Raw genomic sequence first — 24,426 nt, forward strand, 5'->3', positions numbered from 1 at the left:
CAATGAGAAAATCAAATGTAAGGACAATAGGTATAGGAGAGAGGAAAGGCCCCCAAATTAAAGGGCCAGTAAATATCTTGAATAAAATTATAGAAGAAAACTTCCTAACATAAAGAAAGAGACGCCCATGAACATAAAAGAAGCCTACAGAACTCAAAATGGACTAAAGCAGAAAAGAAATTCCTCCTTTCATATAATAGTGAAAACACCAAGAGCACAAAACGAAGAATATTAAAAGCAGTAAGGGGAAAATGCACACTAACATATAAAAAAGAAGTGTCAGAATTACACCAGACTTCGCACCAGAGACTATAAAATCCAGAAGATCCTGGGCAGACATCCTACAAACCATAAGAGAACACAAATGCCAGCCCAGGCTACTCTATCCAGCAAAACTCTCAATTATTGTAGAGGCCAAAACCAAGATATTCCATGACACAATAAAATTTACACGATAATTTTCCATAAATATAGCCCTACAAAAGATGATAGGTGGAAAACTCCAACACAAGGAGGAAACATCACCCTAGAAAAAGCAAAAAAGTAATCTTTTGTGACAAACACATAAGAAGAGAGCCACATAAACATAATTCTACCTCTAACAACAAAAATAACAGGAAACACCAATAGCTATTCCTTAATATCTCTTAACATCAAAGGACTCAAATTCCTCAATACAAAAATAGACTAAGAGATTGGATATGTAAAGAGGACCCAACATTTTGCTGCATACACAAAACATACCTCAGTGACAGGACAGACACTACCTTAGAGGACAAAGGCTGGAAAACAATTGTCCAAGCTAATGGTCTCAAGAAACAAGGTACAACAGCCATTCTAATATCCATTAAATTTGGCTTCCAACCAAAAGTTTGAAAAAAGATAAGGAAGGACACTTCATATTCTTCAAAGGACAAATCCACCAAGATGAACTCTCAATCATGAATATCTATGCTCCAAATGCAAGGGCAGCTACATTCATAAAAGAAACACAAAGCATACAGTGCACCTCACACAAAAAATCGGGGCAGACTTCAACACCCCACTTTCATCAGTGGAAAAATCATGGAAACAGAAATTAAACAGAGACATAGAATAACGAAGAGAAGTTATGAACCAAATGGGTTTAACAGTTATTTATAGAACATTTCAACATAAAACAATAAAATATACATTCTTGTCAGTGCCTCATGGTACCTTCTCTAAAATAGACCATAAAATTAGTTACAAAACAGGCCTCAACAGAAGCAAGAAGATTGAAATAATCCCATGCATCCATGGACAAGGGCTGGTCTTTAATAACAGCAAAAACAACAGAAAGAACACATACATATGGAAGTTGAACAATGCTCTATTCAATGATAAATTGATCAAGAAAGAAATAAAGAAAGAAACTAAAGACATTATAGAATTTAGTGAAAATGAAGGCACAACATACCCCAAATAATGGGACACAATGAAAGCAGTGCTAAGAGGAAAACTCATAGCTCCGAGTGCCTCCAAAAAGAAAGTGGAAAGAGCATCCACTAGTGGCTTGACAGCACACCTAAAAGCTCTAGAACAAAACGAAGCAAATACAGCCAAGAGAAGTAGATGACAGGAAGTAATCGAACTCAGGGCTGAAATCAACCAAGTAGAACCAAAAAGAATTCTACAAAGAATGTACAAAACCCAAATTTGGTTCTTTGAGAAAATCAACAGGATATATAAACCCCTGTATAACAATGAGATGAGAAGCCCTTTGTACTGTCAAAGCTTGACCTACCGCCACCAGTGTAGGGTAATTTCCTGTCAGGAAGGCCTGAAGGGGAGGGTGGTTGGCTGGGAGAACATTGCCATAGAAGTTAGAATATGGGGATAGGATACGGGTTTTATGGATGTGAAACTGGGAAAAAGGATAACATTTGAAATGTAAATAAAATATATCCAATATAAATAATAATTATCATAATAATAATTTAATAAAAATGAAAGTGATAAAAACATCAAGGGGAAAATGTCAACAACAAATAAAGTCAAACCTATCAGAATTCCACCAGATTTTTAAACAGTCTGTAAAATCCAGAAGATCCTGGGAAGATGTCATATAGAGCCTAAGGAAACGCAAATGCTAGCCAGGCTACTATACCCAGCTAAACTCTCAATTAACATTTATAGAGAAACTAAGAAATTCTATGACTAAATTTACACAACATCTTTTCCTAAACCCAGCACTACACAGAGTAATAGATGGATAACTGCAACAAAATGATGGTAATATTTCCAAGGAAAAGAAAGAAATTAATTTTCTTTTAACAAAACTAAAAATTACTTCTGCTTGCTGCCCTCACGGAGAGCTGAAACACGGGTCTGAGAAGTGACTCCAGGCCTCAGACCAGAGGTAAGAACAACTTTTCTGCTTCAAGTGATCTGCCCGAAGGACTGAGAACACACAAGGCAAAATTCCTCCCTGGGACCCAAACCTAGCTGATCCCAGCCCACAGTTCCCTGCTCCCAAACCCCATGGGAGAGAGAGCCCACTGCCCCGACAGGTGGGCACTCCTGAGACTGCAGGGCAGAAGAGACCACCAGTACTGCCCACCCTTGCCTACATCCCTGGCCCAAAAGGAAACTGTATAGGGCCTCTGGAAACAGGAAGATAGGGGCACTCAGGGTCCAGACACTGACCGGATATGAAGGAACCTGGACAAACAGCACCCAAATCCCGTGGAGGGAAAGCTAGAACTTCAGAAGGGCAGACATGCCTGGGAAGCCAGAGGAGACTACTCTCGGCCCACATTTCTGACTCCAGAGGAAAATGCCTAGTGCCACCTGGGCGCCCTGTGCACAGGGTCCCGGAAAAAGGCAGGGCAGGCCCTTCTAGTTGCTGCCCTCACAGTGAACTGAAACCCAGCTCTGAGAAGCAACTCTAGACCTGAGACCAGATGTAAGACCAACTTTTCTGCTCAAAGTGACCTGCCTGGTGGACTCAGGACACACGCCCACAGGAACACCTGAAGACCAGTAGACAGGAAAGACTACACACCTGAAAGCAGAACACTCTGTGCCCATAACTGGCTGAAAGAAAACAGGAAAACAGGTCTACAGCACTCCTGACACACAGGCCTAGGGGACAGTCTAATCACTGTCAGAAATAGCAGAACAAGGTAACACCAGAGACAATGTGATGGCAAGACGCAAGCACAGGAACTCAAGCAACGCAAACCAAGACTAGATGGCATCATCGGAGCCCAATTCTCCCACCAAAGCAAATACTGAATATCCAAACACACCAGAAAAGCAAGATCTGGATTTAAAATCATATTTGATCATGATGCTGGAGGACTTCAAGAAAGACGTGAAGAACTCCCTTAGAGAACAAGTAGAAGCCTACAGAGAGGAATCACAAAAATCCCTAAAACAATTCCAGGAAAACATAAATAAACAAGTAGAAGCCCATAGAGGGGAGTCACAAAAATCCCTGAAGGAATTCCAGGAAAATACAATAAAACAGTTGAAGGAATTAAAAATGGATATAGAAGCAATCAAGAAAGAACATATGGAAACAACCCTGGATATAGAAAACCAAAAGAAGAGACAAGGAGCTGTAGATACGAGCTTCACCAACAGAATACAAGAGATGGAAGAGAGAATCTCAGAAGCAGAAGATTCCATAGAAATCATCGACTCAATGGTCAAAGATAATGTAAAGTGGAAAAAGCTACTGGTCCAAAATATACAGGAAATCCAGGACTCAATGAGAAGATCAAACCTAAGGATAATAGGTATAGAAGAGAATGAAGACTCCCAGCTCAAAGGACCAGTAAATATCTTCAACAAAATCATAGAAGAAAACTTCCCTAACCTAGAGAAAGAGATACCCATAAGCATACAAGAAGCGTACAGAACTCCAAATAGATTGGACGAGAAAAGAAACTCCTCCCGTCACATAATAGTCAAAATACCAAATGCACAAAATAAAGAAAGAATATTAAAAGCAGTAAGAGAAAAAGGTCATGTAACATAAAAAGGCAGACCTATCAGAATCACACCAGACTTTTCCAAAAAGAGCCCAGGTCCAGAGGGGTTTAGTGCAGAATTCTATCAGAATTTCATAGAAGACCTCATACCAATATTATCCAAACTATTCCACAAAATTGAAACAGATGGAGCACTACCGAATTCCTTCTATGAAGCCACAATTACTCTTATACCTAAACCACACAAAGACCCAACATAGAAAGAGAACTTCAGACCAACTTCCCTTATGAACATCGATGCAAAAATACTCAATAAAATTCTGGCAAACGGAATCCAAGAGTATATCAACACAATCATCCACCATGATCAAGTAGGCTTCATCCCAGGCATGCAGGGATGGTTTAATATATGGAAAACCATCAACGTGATCCATTATATAAACAAACTGAAGGAACAAAACCACATGATCATTTCATTAAATGCTGAGAAGGCATTTGACAAAATTCAACACCCCTTCATGATAAAAATCCTGGAAAGAATAGGAATTCAAGGCCCATACCTAAACATGGTAAAAGCCATATACAGCAAACCATTTGCTAACATTAAACTAAATAGAGAGAAACTTGAAGCAATCCCACTAAAATCAGGGACTAAACAAGGCTGCCTACTCTCTCTCTATTTATTCAATATAGTTCTTGAAGTTCTAGCCAGAGCAATCAGACAACAAAAGGAAGTCAAGGGGATACAGATCGGAAAAAAAGAAGTCAAAATATCACTATTTGCAGATGATATGATAGTATATTTAAGTGATCCCAAAAGTTCCACCAGAGAACTACTAAAGCTGATAAGCAACTTCAGCAATGTGGCTGGGTATAAAATTAACTCGAATAAATCAGTAGCCTTGCTCTACACAAAAGAGAAACAAGTCAAGAAAGAAATTAGGGAAACAACACCCTTCATAATAGATCCAAATAATATAAAATACCTCGGTGTGACTTTAACCAAGCAAGGAAAAGATCTGTACAATAAGAACTTCAATACTCTGAAGAAAGAAATTGAAGAAGACCTCAGAAGATGGAAAGATCTCCCATGCTCATGGATTGGCAGGATTAATATAGTAAAAATGGCCATTTTACCAAAAGCAATCTACAGATTCAATGCAATCCCCATCAAAATACCAATCCAATTCTTCAGAGAGTTAGACAGAACAATTTGCAAATTCATCTGGAATAACAAAAAACCCAGGATAGCTAAAACTATCCTCAACAATAAAAGGACTTCAGGGGGAATCACTATCCCTGAACTCAAGCAGTATTACAGAGCAATAGTGATAAAAACTGCATGGTATTGGTACAGAGACAAACAGATAGACCAATGGAATAGAATTGAAGACCCAGAAATGAACCCACACACCTATGGTCACTTGATTTTTGACAAAGGAGCCAAAACCATCCAATGGAAAAAAGATAGCATTTTCAGCAAATGGTGCTGGTTCAACTGGAGGGCAACATGTAGAAGAATGCAGATCGATCCATGTTTATCACCCTGTACAAAGCTCAAGTCCCAGAGGATAAAGGACCTCCACATCAAACCAGATACACTCAAACTAATAGAAGAAAAACTAGGGAAGCATCTGGAACACATGGGCACTGGAAAAAAATTTCCTGAACAAAACACCAATGGCTTATGCTCTAAGATCAAGAATCGACAAATGGGATCTCATAAAACTGCAAAGTTTCTGTAAGGCAAAGGAAACTGTGGTTAGGACAAAACAACAGATTGGGAAAAGATCTTTACCAATCCTACAACAGATAGAGGCTTTATATCCAAAATATACAAAGAACTCAAGAAGTTAGACTGCAGGGAGACAAATAACCCTATTAAAAATGGGGTTCAGAGCTAAACAAAGAATTCACAGCTGAGGAATGCCGAATGGCTGAGAAAAACCTAAAGAAATGTTCATCATCTTTAGTCATAAGGGAAATGCAAATCAAAACAACCCTGGGATTTCACCTCACACCAGTGAGAATGGCTAAGATCAAAAACTCAGGGGACAGCAGATGCTGGCGAGGATGCGGAGAAAGAGGAACACTCCTCCATTGTTGGTGTGATTGCAGACTGGTATAACCATTCTGGAAATCAGTCTGGAGGTTCCTCAGAAAATTGGACATTGAACTGCCTGAGGATCCAGCTATACCTCTCTTGGGCATATACCCAAAAGATGCCCCAACATATAAAAAAGACGCGTGCTCCACTATGTTCATAGCAGCCTTATTTTTAATAGCTAGAAGCTGGAAAGAACCCAGATGCCCTTCAACGGAGGAATGGATACAGAAAATCTGGTACATCTACACAATGGAATATTACTCAGCTATCAAAAACAATGACTTTATGAAATTCGTAGGCAAATGGTTGGAACTGGAAAATATCATCCTGAGTGAGGTAACCCAATCACAGAAAAACACACATGGTATGAACTCATTGATAAGTGGCTATTAGCCCAAATGCCTGAATTACCCTAAATGCCTAGAACAAATGAAACTCAAGATGGATGATCAAAATGTGAATGCCTCACTCCTTCTTTAAAAGGGGAACAAGAATACCCTTGGCAGGGAATAGAGGCAAAGATTAAAACAGACACAGAAGGAACACCCATTCAGAGACTGCCCCACATGTGGCCCATGCATATACAGCCATCCAATTAGACAGGATGGATGAAGCGAAGAAGTGCAGGCCAACAGGAGCCGGATGTAGATCGCTCCTTAGAGACACAGCCAGAATACAGCAAATACAGAGGCGAATGCCAGCAGCAAACCACTGAACTGAGAATGGGACCCCCGGTTGAAGGAATCAGAGAAAGAACTTGAAGAGCTTGAAGGGGCTCGAGACCCCTTATGAACAACAATGCCAAGCAACCAGAGCTTCCAGGGACAAAGCCACTACCTAAAGACTATACATGGACTGACCCTGGACTCTGGACTCTGACCTCATAGTTAGCAATGAATATACTAGTAAGATCACCAGTGGAAGGGGAAGCCCTTGGTCCTGCTAAGACTGAACCCCCAGTGAACGTGATTTTTGGGGGGAGGGCGTCAATGGGGGGAGGATGGGGACGGGAACATCCATAAAGAAAGGGAGGGGGAGGGATTAGGGGGATGATTGCCCAGAAACCGGGAAAGGGAATAACACTCGAAATGTAAATAAGAAATACTCAAGTTAATAAAAAAAAAAAGAAAGAAAGAAAACCAAAGGAAGAGAAAAGGAGCCATAGATACAAGAATCACCAACAGAATGCAAGAGATAGAAGAGAGAATATCAGGACCTAGACTAACAAACTTGATATAGGAATAAGCATTTTTTGCTGTATACAGGAAACACACCTTAGTGACAAGGACAGATACCGCCTAAGAGGAAAAAGCTGGAAAAAAATTTTCAAGCAAAATTTCTCAAGAACCAAACTGGAATAACCATTCTAATATACAATAAAATCAACTTTCAACCAAAAGTTATCAAAAAAGGCAAGGAAGGACACTTCATACACATGAAAGAAAAACATCTACCAGAACACTCAGTTCTGAACATACATGCTCCAAATGTAAAGGTACCCACATTCATGCAAGAAACTTTACTAGAGTTCAAAGTACACATTGTACCTCACACAATAATAGTGGAAGATTTTAACACTCCACTCACAGCAACTGGAAGATCATGGAAACAGAAACTAAAGAGAGACATGGTTAAATTAACAGAAATTATGAACCAAATTCATTTAACAGATATCTATAAAACATTTCATCCTAAAACAAAAGAATATACCTTCTTCTCAATTTACCATGTAACTGGTCACAAAATAATGTTCAACAGATGCAAGAAAACTGAAATTATCCCATGCTTCCTATCAGATCACCACAGGATAAAGATGGTCTTCAATACCAATAGAAAGCCCACCTACACATGGAAGCTGAAAAACTCTCTGCTCAATGGTAATTGAGTCAGGGAAGACATAAAGAAATAAATTAAAGAGTTTTGTACAATTTAAAGAAAACAAAGGCACAACATTCCTCAACCTATAGGACACAGTAAAACAATGCTAAGAGGAAAACTGACTGTCTCTATGAAAAATTGGAGAGAGAATACCCTAGCAGCTTAACAGCAAATGTGAAAGCTCTAGAACAAAAAGAAGCAAATACACTGAAGAGGAGAAGATGGCAGGAAATAATCAAATTCAGAGCTGAAATCAACCAAGTAGAAACATAAAGAACTATACAAATAATCAACAAAACTAGGAGTTCATTCTTCAAGAACATGATAGATAAACCCTTAGCCAGATGAACCAGAGTGCACAGAGAGTGTATCCAAATTAACAAAATCAGAAATTAAAAGTAAAACATATCAGAAACTGAAAAATTTCAAAAAAACTCATATTCTACTACAAAAGCCTATACTCAACAAAACTTGAAAATCTTGATGAAATTGATAATTTTCTAGACAGATATCATGGAACAGATTTTAATCATGATGAGGTAAACCATCTTAACAGTCTCATAACACCAAGAGAAGTAGAAGCAGTCATCAAAAGTCTCCCAACGAAAAAGCCAAGGATGAGATGGCTTTAGTACAGAATTATATCACAACATCAAAGAAGACCTAATAACAATACTCTTTAAACTATTCCACAAAAGTCTTGAAAGGTCAGCAATTCAAGGCCCATACCTGAAATTAATAGGGGAGGGGGACACGTTAGGAGGATGTTGGCCTGGAAACCGGGAAAGGGAATAACATTTGAAATATAAATGAGAAATACCCAATTTAATAAAGATGGAAAAATAAAAAGTAATATACAGCAAACCAGCAGGCAACATTGACCAAATGGAGAGAAACTTGAAACAATCCCATCAAAATCAGGGAATAAACAAGGCTGTGCACTCTCTTTCTATCTGTTCAGTATAGTACTCAAAGTTCTAGACAGAGCAATTAGAAAACAAAAAGTAGTCAAAGGAATTCAAATTGGAAAAGAAAAATAATATCATCTCTACCTGCAGATGATAAGATAATATACTTACGTGACCACAAAAAATTGCACCAGAGAACTCTTAAACCTGAGAAACAACTTCAGTAAAGTGGCTGGATATGAAATTAACCGAAATAAATCAATAGCTTTCCTCATAAAATGATTAATGAGCTGAGAAAAATTGGGGAGACAACACCCTTCAAAATAGTCATAAGTAATATAAAATGTCTTGGAGTACATCTAATAAAACAAGGCAAAGGTCTGTACAACAATAGCTTCAAGAAGCTTAATAAAAAATTGAAGAAGACCTCATATGGACAGATTCCCATTCTCTTTGATTGGTAGAAATAACAGTAAAAATGGTCATCCTACCAAAAGCGATCTCTAGATTTGATGTGATCTGCATTCAAAATTCCAACACAATTCTTCAAAGACATGAAAAGAGCAACCCTCAAAGTTATCTAGAAACACAAAAAGTTTAGAAGAGTGGAAATAACTTTTACTAATAAAAGATATTCTGGGGAAATCACCGTCTCTGACCTCAAGCTGTACTGTAAAGCAATAGTGACAAAATCTGCATGGTATTTGTATAGACGCAAACTGATTGATCAATGAAATAGAATTGAAAACCCAGAAATAAAACCACACACTTACAGCAGTGGATAAAAGAGGGCATTTTCAAAAAGTGGTGCGGGTCTAACTGGTGGTCTGCATGTAGAAAAATGAAAATAGATCCATATTTTTCAGTCCAAGTGGATCATGGACCTCAACATAAAAACCAGATACACTGAATATAATAGAAAAGGAAGTGGGGAAGAGTCTAGAACTCATTGGCATGGGAGAAGGAAAACATTTTCCTAAACAGAACTCCAGTGGCTCAGGCTCTAAGATTGAGAACGGAAATATGGGACCTCAAAAAACAAAAAAAACTTCTGTAAGGTAAGCAATATAGTCAATAGGAAAAACCAGCAACTTACCAACTGTGAATAAAATCTTCACCAAACCCACATCCAGTAGAGGGCTAATTTCCCAAATATATAAAGAATGCAAGAAACTACCCACCTAAAAACCAAACAACCCAATCAAAAAATGGGGTGTAGAACAGAACACGGAAGTTACAACAGGGGAATCGCAAATGGCTGTGAAGGCCTGAAAGAAATGTTTAAGGTCCTTACTCATCAAAAAAAATGCAAATCAAAACAACCATGAGATTCCATCGTACACCATACAGAACAGTTAGGTCATAAATTCAGGCAACAGCACGTATTAGCAAGAATTCGGAGAAAGAAGAATGATCCTCCATTGCTGCAGGGATTGCAAAGTGGTACAGCCACTCTGGAAATCAATCTGGAGTTTCTTTTAGATATACCTGAAGATACATCTATACTATTCTTGGGCATATGCCCAAAAGATGCTCTACAATGTCACAAGGGCATGGGATGCACTAGGCTTATAACACCCTAATTTGTGGTAGCCAGAAGCTGGAAACAACCCAGATGTCCCAGGAAAAAAATGGATACAGAAAATGTGGTTCATGAACAAAATTGAATATTACTGAGATATTTTTAATGAGGTTATCATGAGTTTTTAGGCAAAAGGATGGAAAAAAATCTCATCATGAGTGAGGTAAATAAGATCTAACAGCACATGAATGGTATATAATCACTAGTAAGTGACTGTTAGCAAAAGAAAAGTACAAAATGCACAGGATACAATCCTCAGAACTCTAGAAGGTTAATGAATTGATGGGCACAAATGAGGATGCCTCAATTCCACTTGGTAGGAAGAAGAAAGCAATCTTAGGGGGGAGGCAGAGGAAGTGAGGGGCCTGGGTGGACAAAAGGGAGAAAATGGGAACATAATCAAGTATCGTGATGGAAAGCAAGACTGGAGCCCTGAGTTCTAGCAGAAAAAATGAACAGGAATTCAGGAGATAGAATGTAGGGTATCCTCTTGAATGTAACACAGACCTGGAGGGTGACAGACTTTCAGTATTCAAATGGAGAGACTGTAAATGATATGCCCTTCAGTGTGAAGCTGTTACTTTCCAAGTTAACATCCAGTAGAAAGACAGGAAATCAAGAGGAGGGATGCAGTTGCCATCCCACAGGAAAAAAAAACTCTAACCCAGATATGTTCAGTTCTAAAAGAATTACAGGGATAAATATTGAGAAGAGCATGGGGAAAAGGAAGTCTAGTGACAGGCCCAATTGGGATCAAGCTCTAGGGGGTACTCCAAGGCCTGACACTATTACTGATGCTTGGTGTGCCTACAGACAGGAGCCTACAAGTATGGATGCCCCCAGAGAGGCCCAACAAGTTGCTGTCCTAGACAGAGGCAGATATTTACACTCAACCAATGGTCTGAAATTGGGGACCTTTATGGTTGAATTAGAGAAAGGCTAAGAGAAAGCTGAGGATGAAGGCAACCCCATAGGAAAACCAGGAGTCTCAACTCATCTAGAAACAGGAGATCTCCCAGACACTGAGCCCACCAACCATGCATCATAAACTAGATGATCTGAGGCCCTGACACATATACAGCAGAGGACTGCCTGGTCTGGCCTCATTGAGAGATGTTCAAAACCTCTAGAGACTTGAGGACCCAGAGAGTTGGAGGTTCTTGTGGGGTGGTAGGTGAGGGTGTGGATATCCTGTTGCACTCAGGGGAGAATGTATGGGTTTAGGAACAGGGGGCAGACCTGGAAAGGCATAACTACAGGACTGTGAAAGACATTAACAATAATCAAACTGAATAAAATTTGACATAAAAAATGGCCAATCACTATATGACTTCTCACTGGCCTCCTTACAAAAATTAACAAGGTATCTTAAAATTCACATAAAAGTTTGAAAGATGCAGATTGGTCAAGCAGTCTTGAAAAACAATATCAAAATCTAAGGACACACAATCTTGGATTTTTAAATAGAGTTAAAATGCTTATTCATGGGGAACTGTGACAGTGAAAGACTAATACAGGATATAAACAAAGACAACAGTAGCAGGGCTGACTCCTAAAAACAAACCTGAAGGTCATCAAATGTTTATAAATTAGAGTATCAAAGAAATTGTGGGAAAACAGTTTTTCCTAAATTGCGCAGTGCCAACAGTTAATCCTGACAGCACTTCCAATAGACACCTATCATTAACCCAACTGGGACAAATTCATCAAAAATTGATCTCAGAACATTCATCTACCTACGCATTCCATTTGTACAACACAGTGATCGATTTAAAAACCTCTGTAGGGTGCAAATAGGCCCATATCCTTTTAAATACATATGAGGTACAAGTGATCCACACACTGGCAAATGATGGTGAAAATGTTCATGCTAATAGCGAACTATTTATGATTTATTACTAGGTTGGAATTTGTTTTATTTTATCAGTCATTTTTCTTATCCTTATATTCTGATTATTTTAAATACTCTTTTTGCTTTTAATTTGAAGAACAAGGCAATGTTAACAAATTCAATTTAACAGATCACTGTATTTCTCCCAGCCATACTTACACACATAAATAAATGTTTTTTAATTGATACTTGCATGATTTTTAACGTCACTTGTAAATCAGTAAGTATCCAATGGACATTACAACCCACAACCAGTTCACTAATTGTATAATTTTATATTAGCCCTTTACCTGACATCTTTGAATTAGGAAGTAATCAATGAAGTCCCGAGGATTTGAAACATCCAACGATTCTTCATGTTCTTTTATTTTCTTCAAAAGGTAACTCTTAATAGCAGCAAAATGTTTTGAATGTGTCTTATGATTTCCTGGACAATAATCCAGAAGAATAGGGAATGCGTTGAAAACCTACAAAGAAATGCAAGAATGTACTAAATAAATACACTGCAATGAAGTAATTAAGATATATTTATAACATATTGCATGAGTGTTTTATTGATAGATCAAGATATGAATTAAATCCATCTTAGGTAGATTGTTTACATATATAACAATTTGCCATTCTAATAGATTAGAAATTTGACGGACAAATTTCTACAAAATGAACAAACATCATAATAAAAATTTTCACATTCACATATCTTTTGAGTGTAAAGAATGTTCATGTTAGTTACTCAATGATTCAGATAAACTCTATTCTACAAGTTTGAATAACCATGTGACATAAACTCCTAACTCTCACACTTTTAAGGTGTAGTAGAAGTTTAAATTTTGGAGTAACCTGATTTATAAAATAAATTTAGCTCCTGAGTTTCATTTCTATCTACCTGCTTCTGACATGTAATATCTATTTAGAAGTACGTGGGGTTTAAAATGCACTGAAATAAATAGCACATCATATCACTTCATAATTTCTACATGATAACACAATCATTTTATTTGGAGTGTGCTCAAACAATTCAGTGAGTATGTACATTGTCCACCCAGTATTTAAATATTCACCTTTTTATTTTGACCGTTCCCTTGTCAACTATTATTCCATCTGACCCATTCAGTAACCACTCAGTTTTCCTGAAAGCTTTTACTGCCGTTAACATTCTTCCTTATTTCAGAGAAAGTTCTTTCTATATAGAGGTATTCCTGCTTGCCTAATAATATGAAGAAAATATGTTTCATTGTTTTAAATTAGAAAATTATTTGCCTAGTAGAAGAATGTCCTTACTGTGACTACCAACACTTATAGTAGTGAATGGAATTATTTTTAAAAACAATTCTGTATTAGTCACTGAGAAAATTCATGGATAGGAAGCTTGCAGGTTTGAGCCATTCTGGTATTTGCTCCTCAGTTTTAATGCTTATATAGCTAAGGGCTTAGAAATCCCTTCCAGATACCCTTTGAATAATATGATAGTCAGAATTGTGGCACTGGTCACCTGAATGTCACCATTGATTTTATCCTGTGAGAAAGAAAACTGGTACATGTGTTTTCAGAAGTAAAGGACCTTGGCTTTACCTGAAATGCAGGAGTGCTCACAATTTTAATGTACTCATTCACGTTTTCTATCAAGCTAAGAAAATCCTTATCTTTATAATCGAAACGATTCTGGAAGATAATGGAGCAGATGACATTGCAGGGAGCACATCCTATGATGAATTTGGGATCACAGGGTGAGCCTGAAGATTGGAAACAATTGTAAAATTCCTTGAAAGAATACATATAATTGACCTTGTTAACAGGTTAAGGTACTTTAGAAATTGTAACCAGTTACTTAATAGTGAATATACTTAAGGGCTAGGTCTTACTTGCTGAAGAATCATGATGATTTTGATATTAAACCTGAGTTAGATTTTATTTCCACTACTTAAATAAGACTATTCATTAACACATTCAAGGATCTTAATTTACATTGTATAACATCCTAAAATGTAGCCAATTACTACAGCATGTTATTAAGATCCTAAAATCTGAAAAATGATCAGAATAAAATCTTTATTTTTATAACTTTGTAAAAGTGGCCCAAATGTACTTCCACTGGTGTTCCAAAATAAACATAAAATAAATATGCAAGCACCAGTTGTTCAATTATATGTGTGAACTTCCTGAAGGTCTATGTGCTTATTCATAGACCATTCATGCTAATAGCTTTTATGGATTAGGTGTAGCATGTTAAGCCAGTTTACTGTATGCACATACATGTTGCACTTCTAACTGATAATGGAGAACAATTTTTCAGCATTAAAATGTTAAGCTAAGTTGCATCTATCTTTTCAAAAGTGGTATTAATATCACTCTCTTCAGCCTTGTTGTCAAATTTCATAGATACTTCCATTGGTACATTGGCAGATTTAGAATATACAACTTAAATTTTTTCACAATAATTTCTCACTCACATGAACCTGTTCCTTTCCTTATACCAAGCATTTGTTATAAAATAAAATAAAATTTGACATAAATCTCTTTGACAGTTTTTTATGGAAGATTTCTTTATTATTATTATTTTTATTATTATTATTATTAATTTTTATTATTTTCAAGTTTATGTTTTTATTGGATTTTTTAAATTTATATTTCAAAATATTAGCCCCTTTCTTGTTTTCCTGCCCATGAACTCCTTACCCCATCGCCTTTGCGCACCCATCCAACCACCATTTCAGGCCTCTCCAACCTGATATTAACTTGCACTGGGGGGTCCAGCTTTGGCAGGACCAAGAGCTTCAAATCCCACAAGGCCATCCTCTGCTACATATGCAGCTGGAACCGTCGGTCTGTCCATGTGTACTAGTTGGGTGGTGATTTTGTCACTGGGATCTCTAATTGGTTGGTATTATTGTTCTTATAAAGTTGTAAACCCTATCAGCTCATTCAATCCTTTCTCTAACTCCTCCAATGGGGACCCCATTCTCTGTTCAATGTTTGGCTAAGAGCATTCACCACTATATTTGTCATAATATGACAAAGCCTCACAGAAGAGAGTTATATCAGACTCCTGTCACTATGTACTTCTTGGCTTCATCAATATTGTCTGGGTTCAGTGGCAGTTTGTATATGGGCAGAATCCCCAGGTGGGGCAGTCTCTGGATGACCATTAATTCAGTCTCTGCTCCAAACATTGTCTCCATATTTTCTCCTATAATATTTTTTGTTTCCCTTTTAAAAAGGATTGAAGCATCTGCAATTTGGTTGTTCTTCTTTTGAGCTTCATGTGGTCTGTGGATAGTATCATTGGGTACTCCACATTTTAGGGCTAATATCCACTTATCACTGAGTACACAAAATTTGTGAGGTTTTTTTGTGATTACATTACCTCACTCAGGATCATAGTTTCTAGTTCCATCAATTTGCTATAAATTTCATGAAGTCATGGTTTGTAATAGCTGAGTAGTACCCTATTGTGTAAATATACCACATTTTCTGTATTCATTCCTCTGTTGAAGACATCTGGATTTTTTCCACCTCCTGGCTATTATATATAAAGCTGCTCTGAACATAGTGGAGCATGTGTCCTTGGTATATGTTGGAGCATCTTTTGGATACATGCCCAGGAGTGGTATAGCTTGGTCCTCAGGGAGTACTATACACCCAATTTTCTGAGCAACTCCATACTGATTTCTAGAGTGGTTGTAACATCTTGCATTCTCATCAACAATGGAAGAGTGTTCCTCTTTCTCCAAATCCTCACCAGCACCTGTTGTTATCCAAGTTTTTGATCTTAGCCATTCTGACTGGTGTGAGGTGAAATCTCAGAGTTGTTTTGATTTGCATTTCCTTGATGACTAAGGATGGTGATTATTTCTTTAGGTACTTCTCAGCCATTCAATATTTCTCAGATAAGATTTCTTGTTTATATCTGTACCCTATGTTTAAATAGCCTTATTCTGCTCAAAGAATAAACTTGCTGAAAAAGAAATTAGGGAAATGACACCCTTCACAATTGTCCCAATAATATGAAATACCTTGATGTGACTCTAACAAACCAAGTGAACAATCTGTATGAAAAGAACTTCAAGTCTCTGAGGAAAGAAATTGAAGATCTCAGAAGATGGAAAGATCTCCCATACTCATGGCATGGCAGAATTAATATTAAAAAGTTATCTTGCCAAAAGCAATCAACGTAATCCCCATCAAAATTCCAACTCAATTTTTCATAGAAAAAGCAATTAGCAAGTTCCTCTGGAATACCAAAAAACACAGAATAGCAAAAACTATCTTCAACAATAAAAAACTTCTGGGGTAATCATCATCTCTAACAATAAGCTGCATTGCCGAGCAATAGTGGTAAAGACTATATAGTATTGGTACAGAAATATGTAGTTATATTAATCGGATAGAAATGAAGACCCAGAAATGACCTCACACACCAATGGTCACTTGATCTTTGACTAAGGCACTAAAACCATCCAGTGAAATAAAATATGGCATTTTCAACAAATTGTGATGGTTCCACTGGTGGTGAGCATGTAGAAGAATCCAAATCAATCGATTCTTATTGCCCTGTACAAATCTCTAGCCCAAGTTGATCAACAACCCCCATGTAAAACCAGATACATTCAAACTAATAGAAAAAAAAGTGGGGAAGAGCCTTGAACACATGGGCACTGGGGGAAATTTCCTGTACAGAACACCAATGGCTTATGCTCTAAGATCAAGAATCAACAAATGGGGCTTCATATAATTGCAAAGCTTCTGTAAGGCAAAGGACACCATCATTAGGACAAACCAGCAACCAACAGATTAAGGAAAGAATGTTACCAATCCTACATCTGATAGAAGGCTAATATCCAATGCATACAAAGTACTCGAGAAGTTAGACTACAGAGAATCAAATAACCCTATGGCAGATTTCTTGGATACCTTTTCTGTTCACCTGATGAAGACGTGTTCCCCTCAAAGGTCTGCATCATACATCTTTTTCAAGATCTGTAGAATCCTTTCCATTTCTATGTATTTTTATATTTTTGTATTGCTGTCACAGTTTCATATGTTTCATTTTTCTTTTCTGTTAATTTTTAATGAGTGTACAGAGTTTATGGGATGTAACTATGACATGATCCACTTATATGAATAAATGTAGAGAGAGCTTTTATTTTTAATGTGCAATAAGGTGAAGCAATCACCATGATGAAACAAATGAATGAACAGTTTTTTCACATATTCATGTTTCAAACAATAAATTGTACTATCTATGAAATACATATGTCATTGTAACATCCATTGTGAAATTATAATAAAAGCAAATTTGCATAGTAACTATGAATAATTGAAGAAAATGAAGAACAAATTCTACAAGTACAGGCAAACCAAAACGCATAACCTACAATTGCAAAAATATCTTCATGATTTCAACCCAGCCTATAGTACAATTGCAACAATAATATTTACTAAAAAGAAAGTAAGTATTCATCATGGCCAAACTTCAAATTTAGTATATTTTAGCAAGTCCTAAATGTCCATCAAGTAACTATCATGATATTATATTACAAATATGTTTATACTTGTGCATTATATTGGTCACATTATTTATTTTACATGTAAGAAAAATGAATAATCAGCTTTAAGGCTGGTTAGTTTTAGTCAAGTTGACACAAACTACAGTCAACCCACAAGCGGGTAACTTATTTAAGTAACTCTTTCAGTAAATTAAGCTGGGGTCATGTCTCTCTGTTCTCTTCCTTCATTGCTGTTGATGGGGACATAAGCTAAACCCACTATGGACAATGTCAGTCTTGAGCATATGATTATTGGCAGTAGAAAAAAGTGCAAAAGACATGTGGAATAGGCCACTGAGCAGCTATCCTTCATGTTTTCTGCTGCATTTAATGGCTCTCGGTTCATTCTTTGAGGTTCTGCATTGGTTCCCTCAATGGTGGGCTGGAACCTGTAAACCATCTGAACCCAACATCAACTTAGTTGTTTTATGACTGAAACAAAACAATAACAATTGATGAGATCATGATTGTTTCTTTATATTACATTCAATAGTGAAATTGCTGTGATCAAAGGATCAAAATGTGATGTTATATTGACGGTGATCTTAAATTGTGTGTACTCAAACAAAGGTCATATGAGTTAATGGAGTTGGACATTTAAACATTTGGAATTTCTTGTGATTACTGGTTCTACCAGGATTTTAACACCTTACAATATACAAGATACCACATTGCTTTAAGCAAAACAGATGAACTGAAGTATTTTGAGATTAGTTTTTGTTGTGTGCATGCTATTTACATGTAAAATCTGATCATGTTTTACTGTATTTAGAAAAGGTGTTAAAAAACTATTCATGTAGAAATAAAAAAACAATGTAATATAATTCTTTTTTGAAAACACTGGGTGAATAGTATCCAGTGTGCTAGCATAGCTGGATATGCCTATCATGACTGAAAATGCATAGAGAAAGACTAGAGTCGGTGAAATGGTTTCTAGTTTTTTTCCATCGATCATTTTACTAGTTGCCATGTGTGCACAAATTTTCAGTATTTGTATTGATGTGTATTTTACTAAAATTTATAAATAAATCTTTTAAATGCCATGTAAGAAGATATAGTGAGCTAGTTCATGGCCATGCTGAAAGCTGAAAGTCAGTCACCAGGAGAACCTACACATCTGACTGCAGAGGTAAGGCCAACTTTTCTGCTCCAAGTGACCTGCTTGGTGGAATCAGGGCACACAAAGGCAGAAGTCCTCTGGCAAAGGCCACTTGCAGTTTCTGGCTGTGCCCGGAACTGAATTAATTGCCTCCCGAATCCCCCTGCTCCCAAATCCCATGGGGGAGAGAGTTGAACACCCAGAAGTGTGGACAATCCTGAGACCACAGGACAGACTGTCACTTCTGCCCACCTTTGCCCACAACCCTGGCCCAAGAGGAAACTCAATGGTGCCTCTGGACACAGAAATCAAACAGCAGTCAGCAGCAGGAGACTGCCACTCTGACCCCCTCTGCCCACATCCCCGGCCAAAGAGGAAATTGCATAGTGCCTCTGGACACAAGAATATAGGAACAGTCAGTGGCAAGAACACACAGTAGAAGTCTGGGCCTGGAACAGAACTGAACTGGTCAAATAGCCCCTTATATCCTAATCCCATGGGGGAGAGAGCTGGACACTCAGAAGTATGAACAGGCCTAGGAAATAGGTGGAGAATACTCTCTGTCAACATTCCTGACCAAAGAGAAAATCTCCGTGTGCCATCTGCCCACCCTAAGCACAGGGACATAGGAGCAATTAGGGACAGGACCCTTTCTGTTCCTACCTGTGCCAAGAGCTTAAAGCCAGCTGCCAGAGTGACTACACACCTGAGACAGAACACTCTGCCCAGAACCCACTGAAAGAAAACAGTTCTACAGGAGTGCTGACACTCAGGCCTAAAGGAGGATCAAACCACTGTCAGAGTAAGACAAACTAACACCAGAGCCAATTTGATGGCAAAAGGCAAGTGTAGGAACCTAGGCAACAGAACCAAGACTACTTGGCATCATCAGCGCCCAGTTCTCCCACGAAAGCAATAGTCAGAAATAATATAAAATATTTCGGTATGACACTAACCAAGCAGTGAAAGAACTGTATGACAAGAATTTCAAGTCTCTGAGGAAAGAAACTGAAGATCTCAGAAGATGAAATGACCTCCAATTCTCAGGGATTGGCAGGAATAATATAGCAAAAATGGCCATTTTGCCAAAAGCAGTCTATAGATTCAATGCAATCCCCATCAAAATTCCAACTCAATTCTTCATAGAGATAGAAAGAGCAATTTGCAAATTCACTTGGAATAACAAAAAAACCCAGGATAGTGAAAACTATAATCAACAATAAAAGAACTTCTGGGGAAATCACCATCCCTTACCTCAAGCAGTATTAAAGAACAATAGTGATTAAAAACTATATGGTATTAGTACAGAGACAGGGAGATATATCAGCGGAATAGAATTGAAGACCCAGAAAAGAACCCACTCACCTATGGTCACTTGATCCATGACAAAAAGCTAAAACCATCGAGTGAAAAAAGATAGCATTTTCGAGCTGCCTGGTGAACTCAGGACACACAGAGGAAAAATTCCTCTAGGACCGGGCACTTCCGGTGATACCAGGAGTCCCAAACCCGAGGATCCCGGCCCGCAGTAGCTCTCTGCTCCCAAACCCCGTGGGAGAGAGACCTCACCGCCTGGTCAGGTGGGCACTCCTGAGGCTGCAGATCGGAAGAGACCACCAACACGGCCCACCCCTGCCCACATCCCTGGCCCAAGAGGAAACTGTATAGGGCCTCTGGGTTCCCGTGGGGGAGGGCCCAGGAGCGGCAGGACCCCTGTGCCTGAGACACCGCCGGAAACTGAAGAGACAGACTGGATAAACAGTTCTCTGCACCCAAATCCTGTGGGAGGAAGAGCTAAACCTACAGAGAGGCAGACACGCCTGGGAAACCAGAAGAGACTGCACTCTGCACACATCTCTGACGCCAGAAGAAAACACCAAACGCCATCTGGAACCCTGGTGCACAGAGGCTCCCAGAAAGGACAGTGCAGATCTTCCTGGGGGCTGCCCCGCGGAAAGCTCGTAGGCAGCACCCCACAAGCAAACTTGAGCCTCAGGACCACAGGTAAGACCAACTTTTCTGCTGCAAGTGACCTGCCTGGTGAACACCAGACACAGGCCCAAAGGAACAGCTGAGAAGACCTGTATATAGGAAAAACTACATGCCCGAAAGCAGAACACTCTGTCCCCATAACTGGCTGAAAGAAAACAGGAAAACAGGTCTACAGCACTCCTGACACACAGGCTTATAAGACAGTCTAGCCACTGTCTGAAATAGCAGAACAAAGTAACACTATCCGAATCCAAGAGCACATCAAAACGATCATCGACCATGATCAAGTAGGCTTCATCCCAGGCATGCACGGATGGTTTAATATACGGAGAACCATCAACGTGATCCATTATATAAACAAACTGAAAGAACAAAACCACATGATCATTTCATTAGATGCCGAGAAAGCATTTGACAAAATTCAACACCCCGGGGATGTTTGCCCGGAAACTGGGAAAGGGAATAACACTCGAAATGTATATAAGAAATACTCAAGTTAATAAAAAAAAAAAGATAGCATTTTCAACAAATAATCCTGGTTCAATTGGAGGTCAGCATGTAAAAGAATGCAAATTGATCACTTTTTGTCACTCTGTACAACGCTTAAGTCCAAGTGGATCAAGGACCTCCACATCCAACCAGATATACTCAAACTAATAGAAGAAAAGATCTTTACCAATCCTACATTCCCATAGAGGGCTAATATCCAAAACATACATAGAACTCAAGATGTTACACTCCAGAGAGCCAAATAAAACTATTAATAACTGGGGTACAGAGAGAAACAAAGAATTCTCAACTGAGGAGCACTTAAGGAAATGTTCAACATTCTTAGTCATCAGGAAAATGCAAATCAAAACAACCCTGAGATTCCACCTCACACCAGTCAGAAGATAAAAACTAAAGGTAAAAACTCAGGAGACAGCAGATGCTGGTGAGGATGTGGAGAAAGAACACTCCTCCATTGCTCATGGGGTTGCAAACCAGTACAACTATTCTGGAAATCAGTCTGGAGTTTGCTCAGAAAATTGGGCATTGCATTACCTGAGGACCAAGCTATACCACTCCTGGGCATATATCCAAAAGATTCTTCAGCATACAACAAAGACACATACTCCACTATGTTCATAGCAGCCTTATTTATAATAGACAGAAGATGGAAAGAACCCAGATGACCTTCAACAGAGGAATGGATACAGAAAATGTGGTACATCTACACAATGGAGTACTACTCAGCTAACTAAAACAATGACTTCATGAAATTAGGCGAATGGATGGAACTAGAAAATATTATCCTGAGTGAGGTAACCCAATCACAGAAAAACAGCATTGAATGCACTGGCTGATAAGTGGATATTAGACCAAAAGCTTGTATTACTGAAGATTCAATCCAGGAAACACATGAAGCTCAAGAAAAATACGGAGGCAAAGTTTAGAGCAGAGATTGAAGGAATGGTCATTCAGAGCCTTCCCCACATATATATATATATATATATATATATATATATATATATATATATATATATATATATATATATATACCCGCCAAAACTAGATAAGATTGATGAAGCTAAGAAATGCATGCTGACAAGAACCAGATATAGAACTCTCCTGAGAGACATAACCAGACCATGTCAAGTTCAGAGGCGAATGCTAGCAGCAAGCCACTGAATTGAGAAAGAGACCCCAGTTGGAGGAATTAGAGAAAGAATTGAAAGAGCTGAAGGGGCTTACAACCCCATAAAAACAACAATGCCAACCTACCAGAGCTTCCAGGGACTAAACCACTACCCAAAGACTATACATGGACTGATCCATGGCTCCAACTGCATATGTAGCAGAGGATGGCCTTGCTGGGCACCAGTGAAAGGAGAATCCCTTGTTTTTGCCAAGGTTGGACCCTCAGTGTAGTGGATTGTTGGGGGGATGTAGGGTTGGATGGGGAGGGGAATACCCTTTTAGAAAAAGGGGATGGGTAGGGGATAGGGGGCTTATGGACAGGATATCAGATACCATTTTAAATGTAAATAAAGAAATATCAGATAAAAAAAAGTAAAAAAAAGGAGGGAAAAAGAAGATATAATGATAACCTTTTGAAATCATGCTAAAATTGAGATATAATAATTGATAAAATGATTGCAATCACCTGAGAAAAGAAAATAATTCATCACAGCAATTTTATGACTAACTACAAACATGATTCTAGGAGGAGAATCAGAAACTTGAAGAAGTGCTATCCATTGCTCTTCAAAAAAATGAAAGAGAGAGAGAGAGAGAGAGAGAGAGAGAGAGAGAGAGAACCACAAATTCTAGGCTCCTTAGTTTTACATGGTAACCATTATCATTGACAATCATCTGCTCGTGATGGTATGCAAAGAACAAATGACATTTGTAATTAGGGAAATTTATGGTTCATAACGCACTAATTGTTATCAGATTCTGACCTACGCTTACCTTTGGTTTTCTTCAGTTCCATCACTAGCCACTCTGCTTCCTCTTGCACTTTGATCTCAATGGTCCGTTTCCCCATGCCCAAACTCCTCAGGGTATTGACTGTGAAATGTCTTGTGGCTCTCCATACATTTCCACGGCTAAAACTAATGCCTGAAGAAATTGGAACAGACACTGGAAATCCCAGAGAAGGAGCTGACATATGGCAGCCATAGAGTGCCAACTATGCCTCAAAAGCACACACACACACACACACACACACACACACACACACACTTACCCAGTCCTTTAGTAGCCTTTTCAAAAACTGGCATTCTTCCCCTTCCAGAGAACTCTTCCCCATAATCAATGAGGGCTTCTTTCACTGCCTCATAGCCATGCAATACCACAGTAGGCTGTGAGCCGAAATACAAAGTGAACACAGGGCCATAGGTTTTAGAAAACTGTAAAGAAAGCAAACATAAATATTAGTGAAAATATTGTATTTTCCACATAGTCAATATATTGAGTTTAATGATGGTACTGGTATAATATTTTTATTCTGAAAATCTCAGTTTAAAGTTTGTATAAGTCTTTACATTATGATGGTTATCATATATTGATAGCCTATAGTGAGCCAGAAAATCTCCCAGGCTATTGACACACCAAAACCAAAGATGGATCACACTAAGATAATAATCTCATCTGTTCCTCATATTACACAATGAAACTGAAGTAAAATATCCATAAATATTTTCAGAGTTCAATTGCAAATAAGTAGACTCATGTTGACAGTATGCTTATTCATTATTGGATATTGAGCTTGACTGTCATGATATCTCCATACTGAAATGGATTTCAATATCAGACAAGTGCTGCTGAACCAGGTGGGAAAAAATTCCTGTAAATACTAGAAAACTTTGTGATAAAGAGTAGAAATCTAAAACCATAAATTATCACAAATGTTCAACTTCAATTCTCATCTATTGTTACAAATGTACATGGAGTGGACATAATTAAAAAATGTATACCAT

At 38.2% G+C, this 24,426-nt stretch overlaps 1 protein-coding gene across 1 annotated transcript in view; it reads right to left on the reverse strand.

Annotated features, from left to right (window-relative positions):
• The window catches only part of Cyp2c12 (cytochrome P450, family 2, subfamily c, polypeptide 12), a 57,174-nt gene that overhangs the window by 32,022 nt on the left and 726 nt on the right, over positions 1-24,426 (reverse strand). Inside the window, exons 2-5 of the mRNA NM_031572.2 lie at positions 23,694-23,856; positions 23,417-23,566; positions 13,898-14,058; positions 12,616-12,792 (exon numbers count right to left, since the gene is read on the reverse strand). Of these exons, the coding sequence (NP_113760.2) occupies positions 12,616-12,792; positions 13,898-14,058; positions 23,417-23,566; positions 23,694-23,856 (651 nt within the window). The remainder of the gene's footprint in view (positions 1-12,615; positions 12,793-13,897; positions 14,059-23,416; positions 23,567-23,693; positions 23,857-24,426) is intronic.

This window comes from Rattus norvegicus, chromosome 1 (assembly GCF_021556685.1).
Source record: "Rattus norvegicus strain SHRSP/BbbUtx chromosome 1, alternate assembly SHRSP_T2T, whole genome shotgun sequence".
Lineage (NCBI taxonomy): Eukaryota > Metazoa > Chordata > Mammalia > Rodentia > Muridae > Rattus > Rattus norvegicus.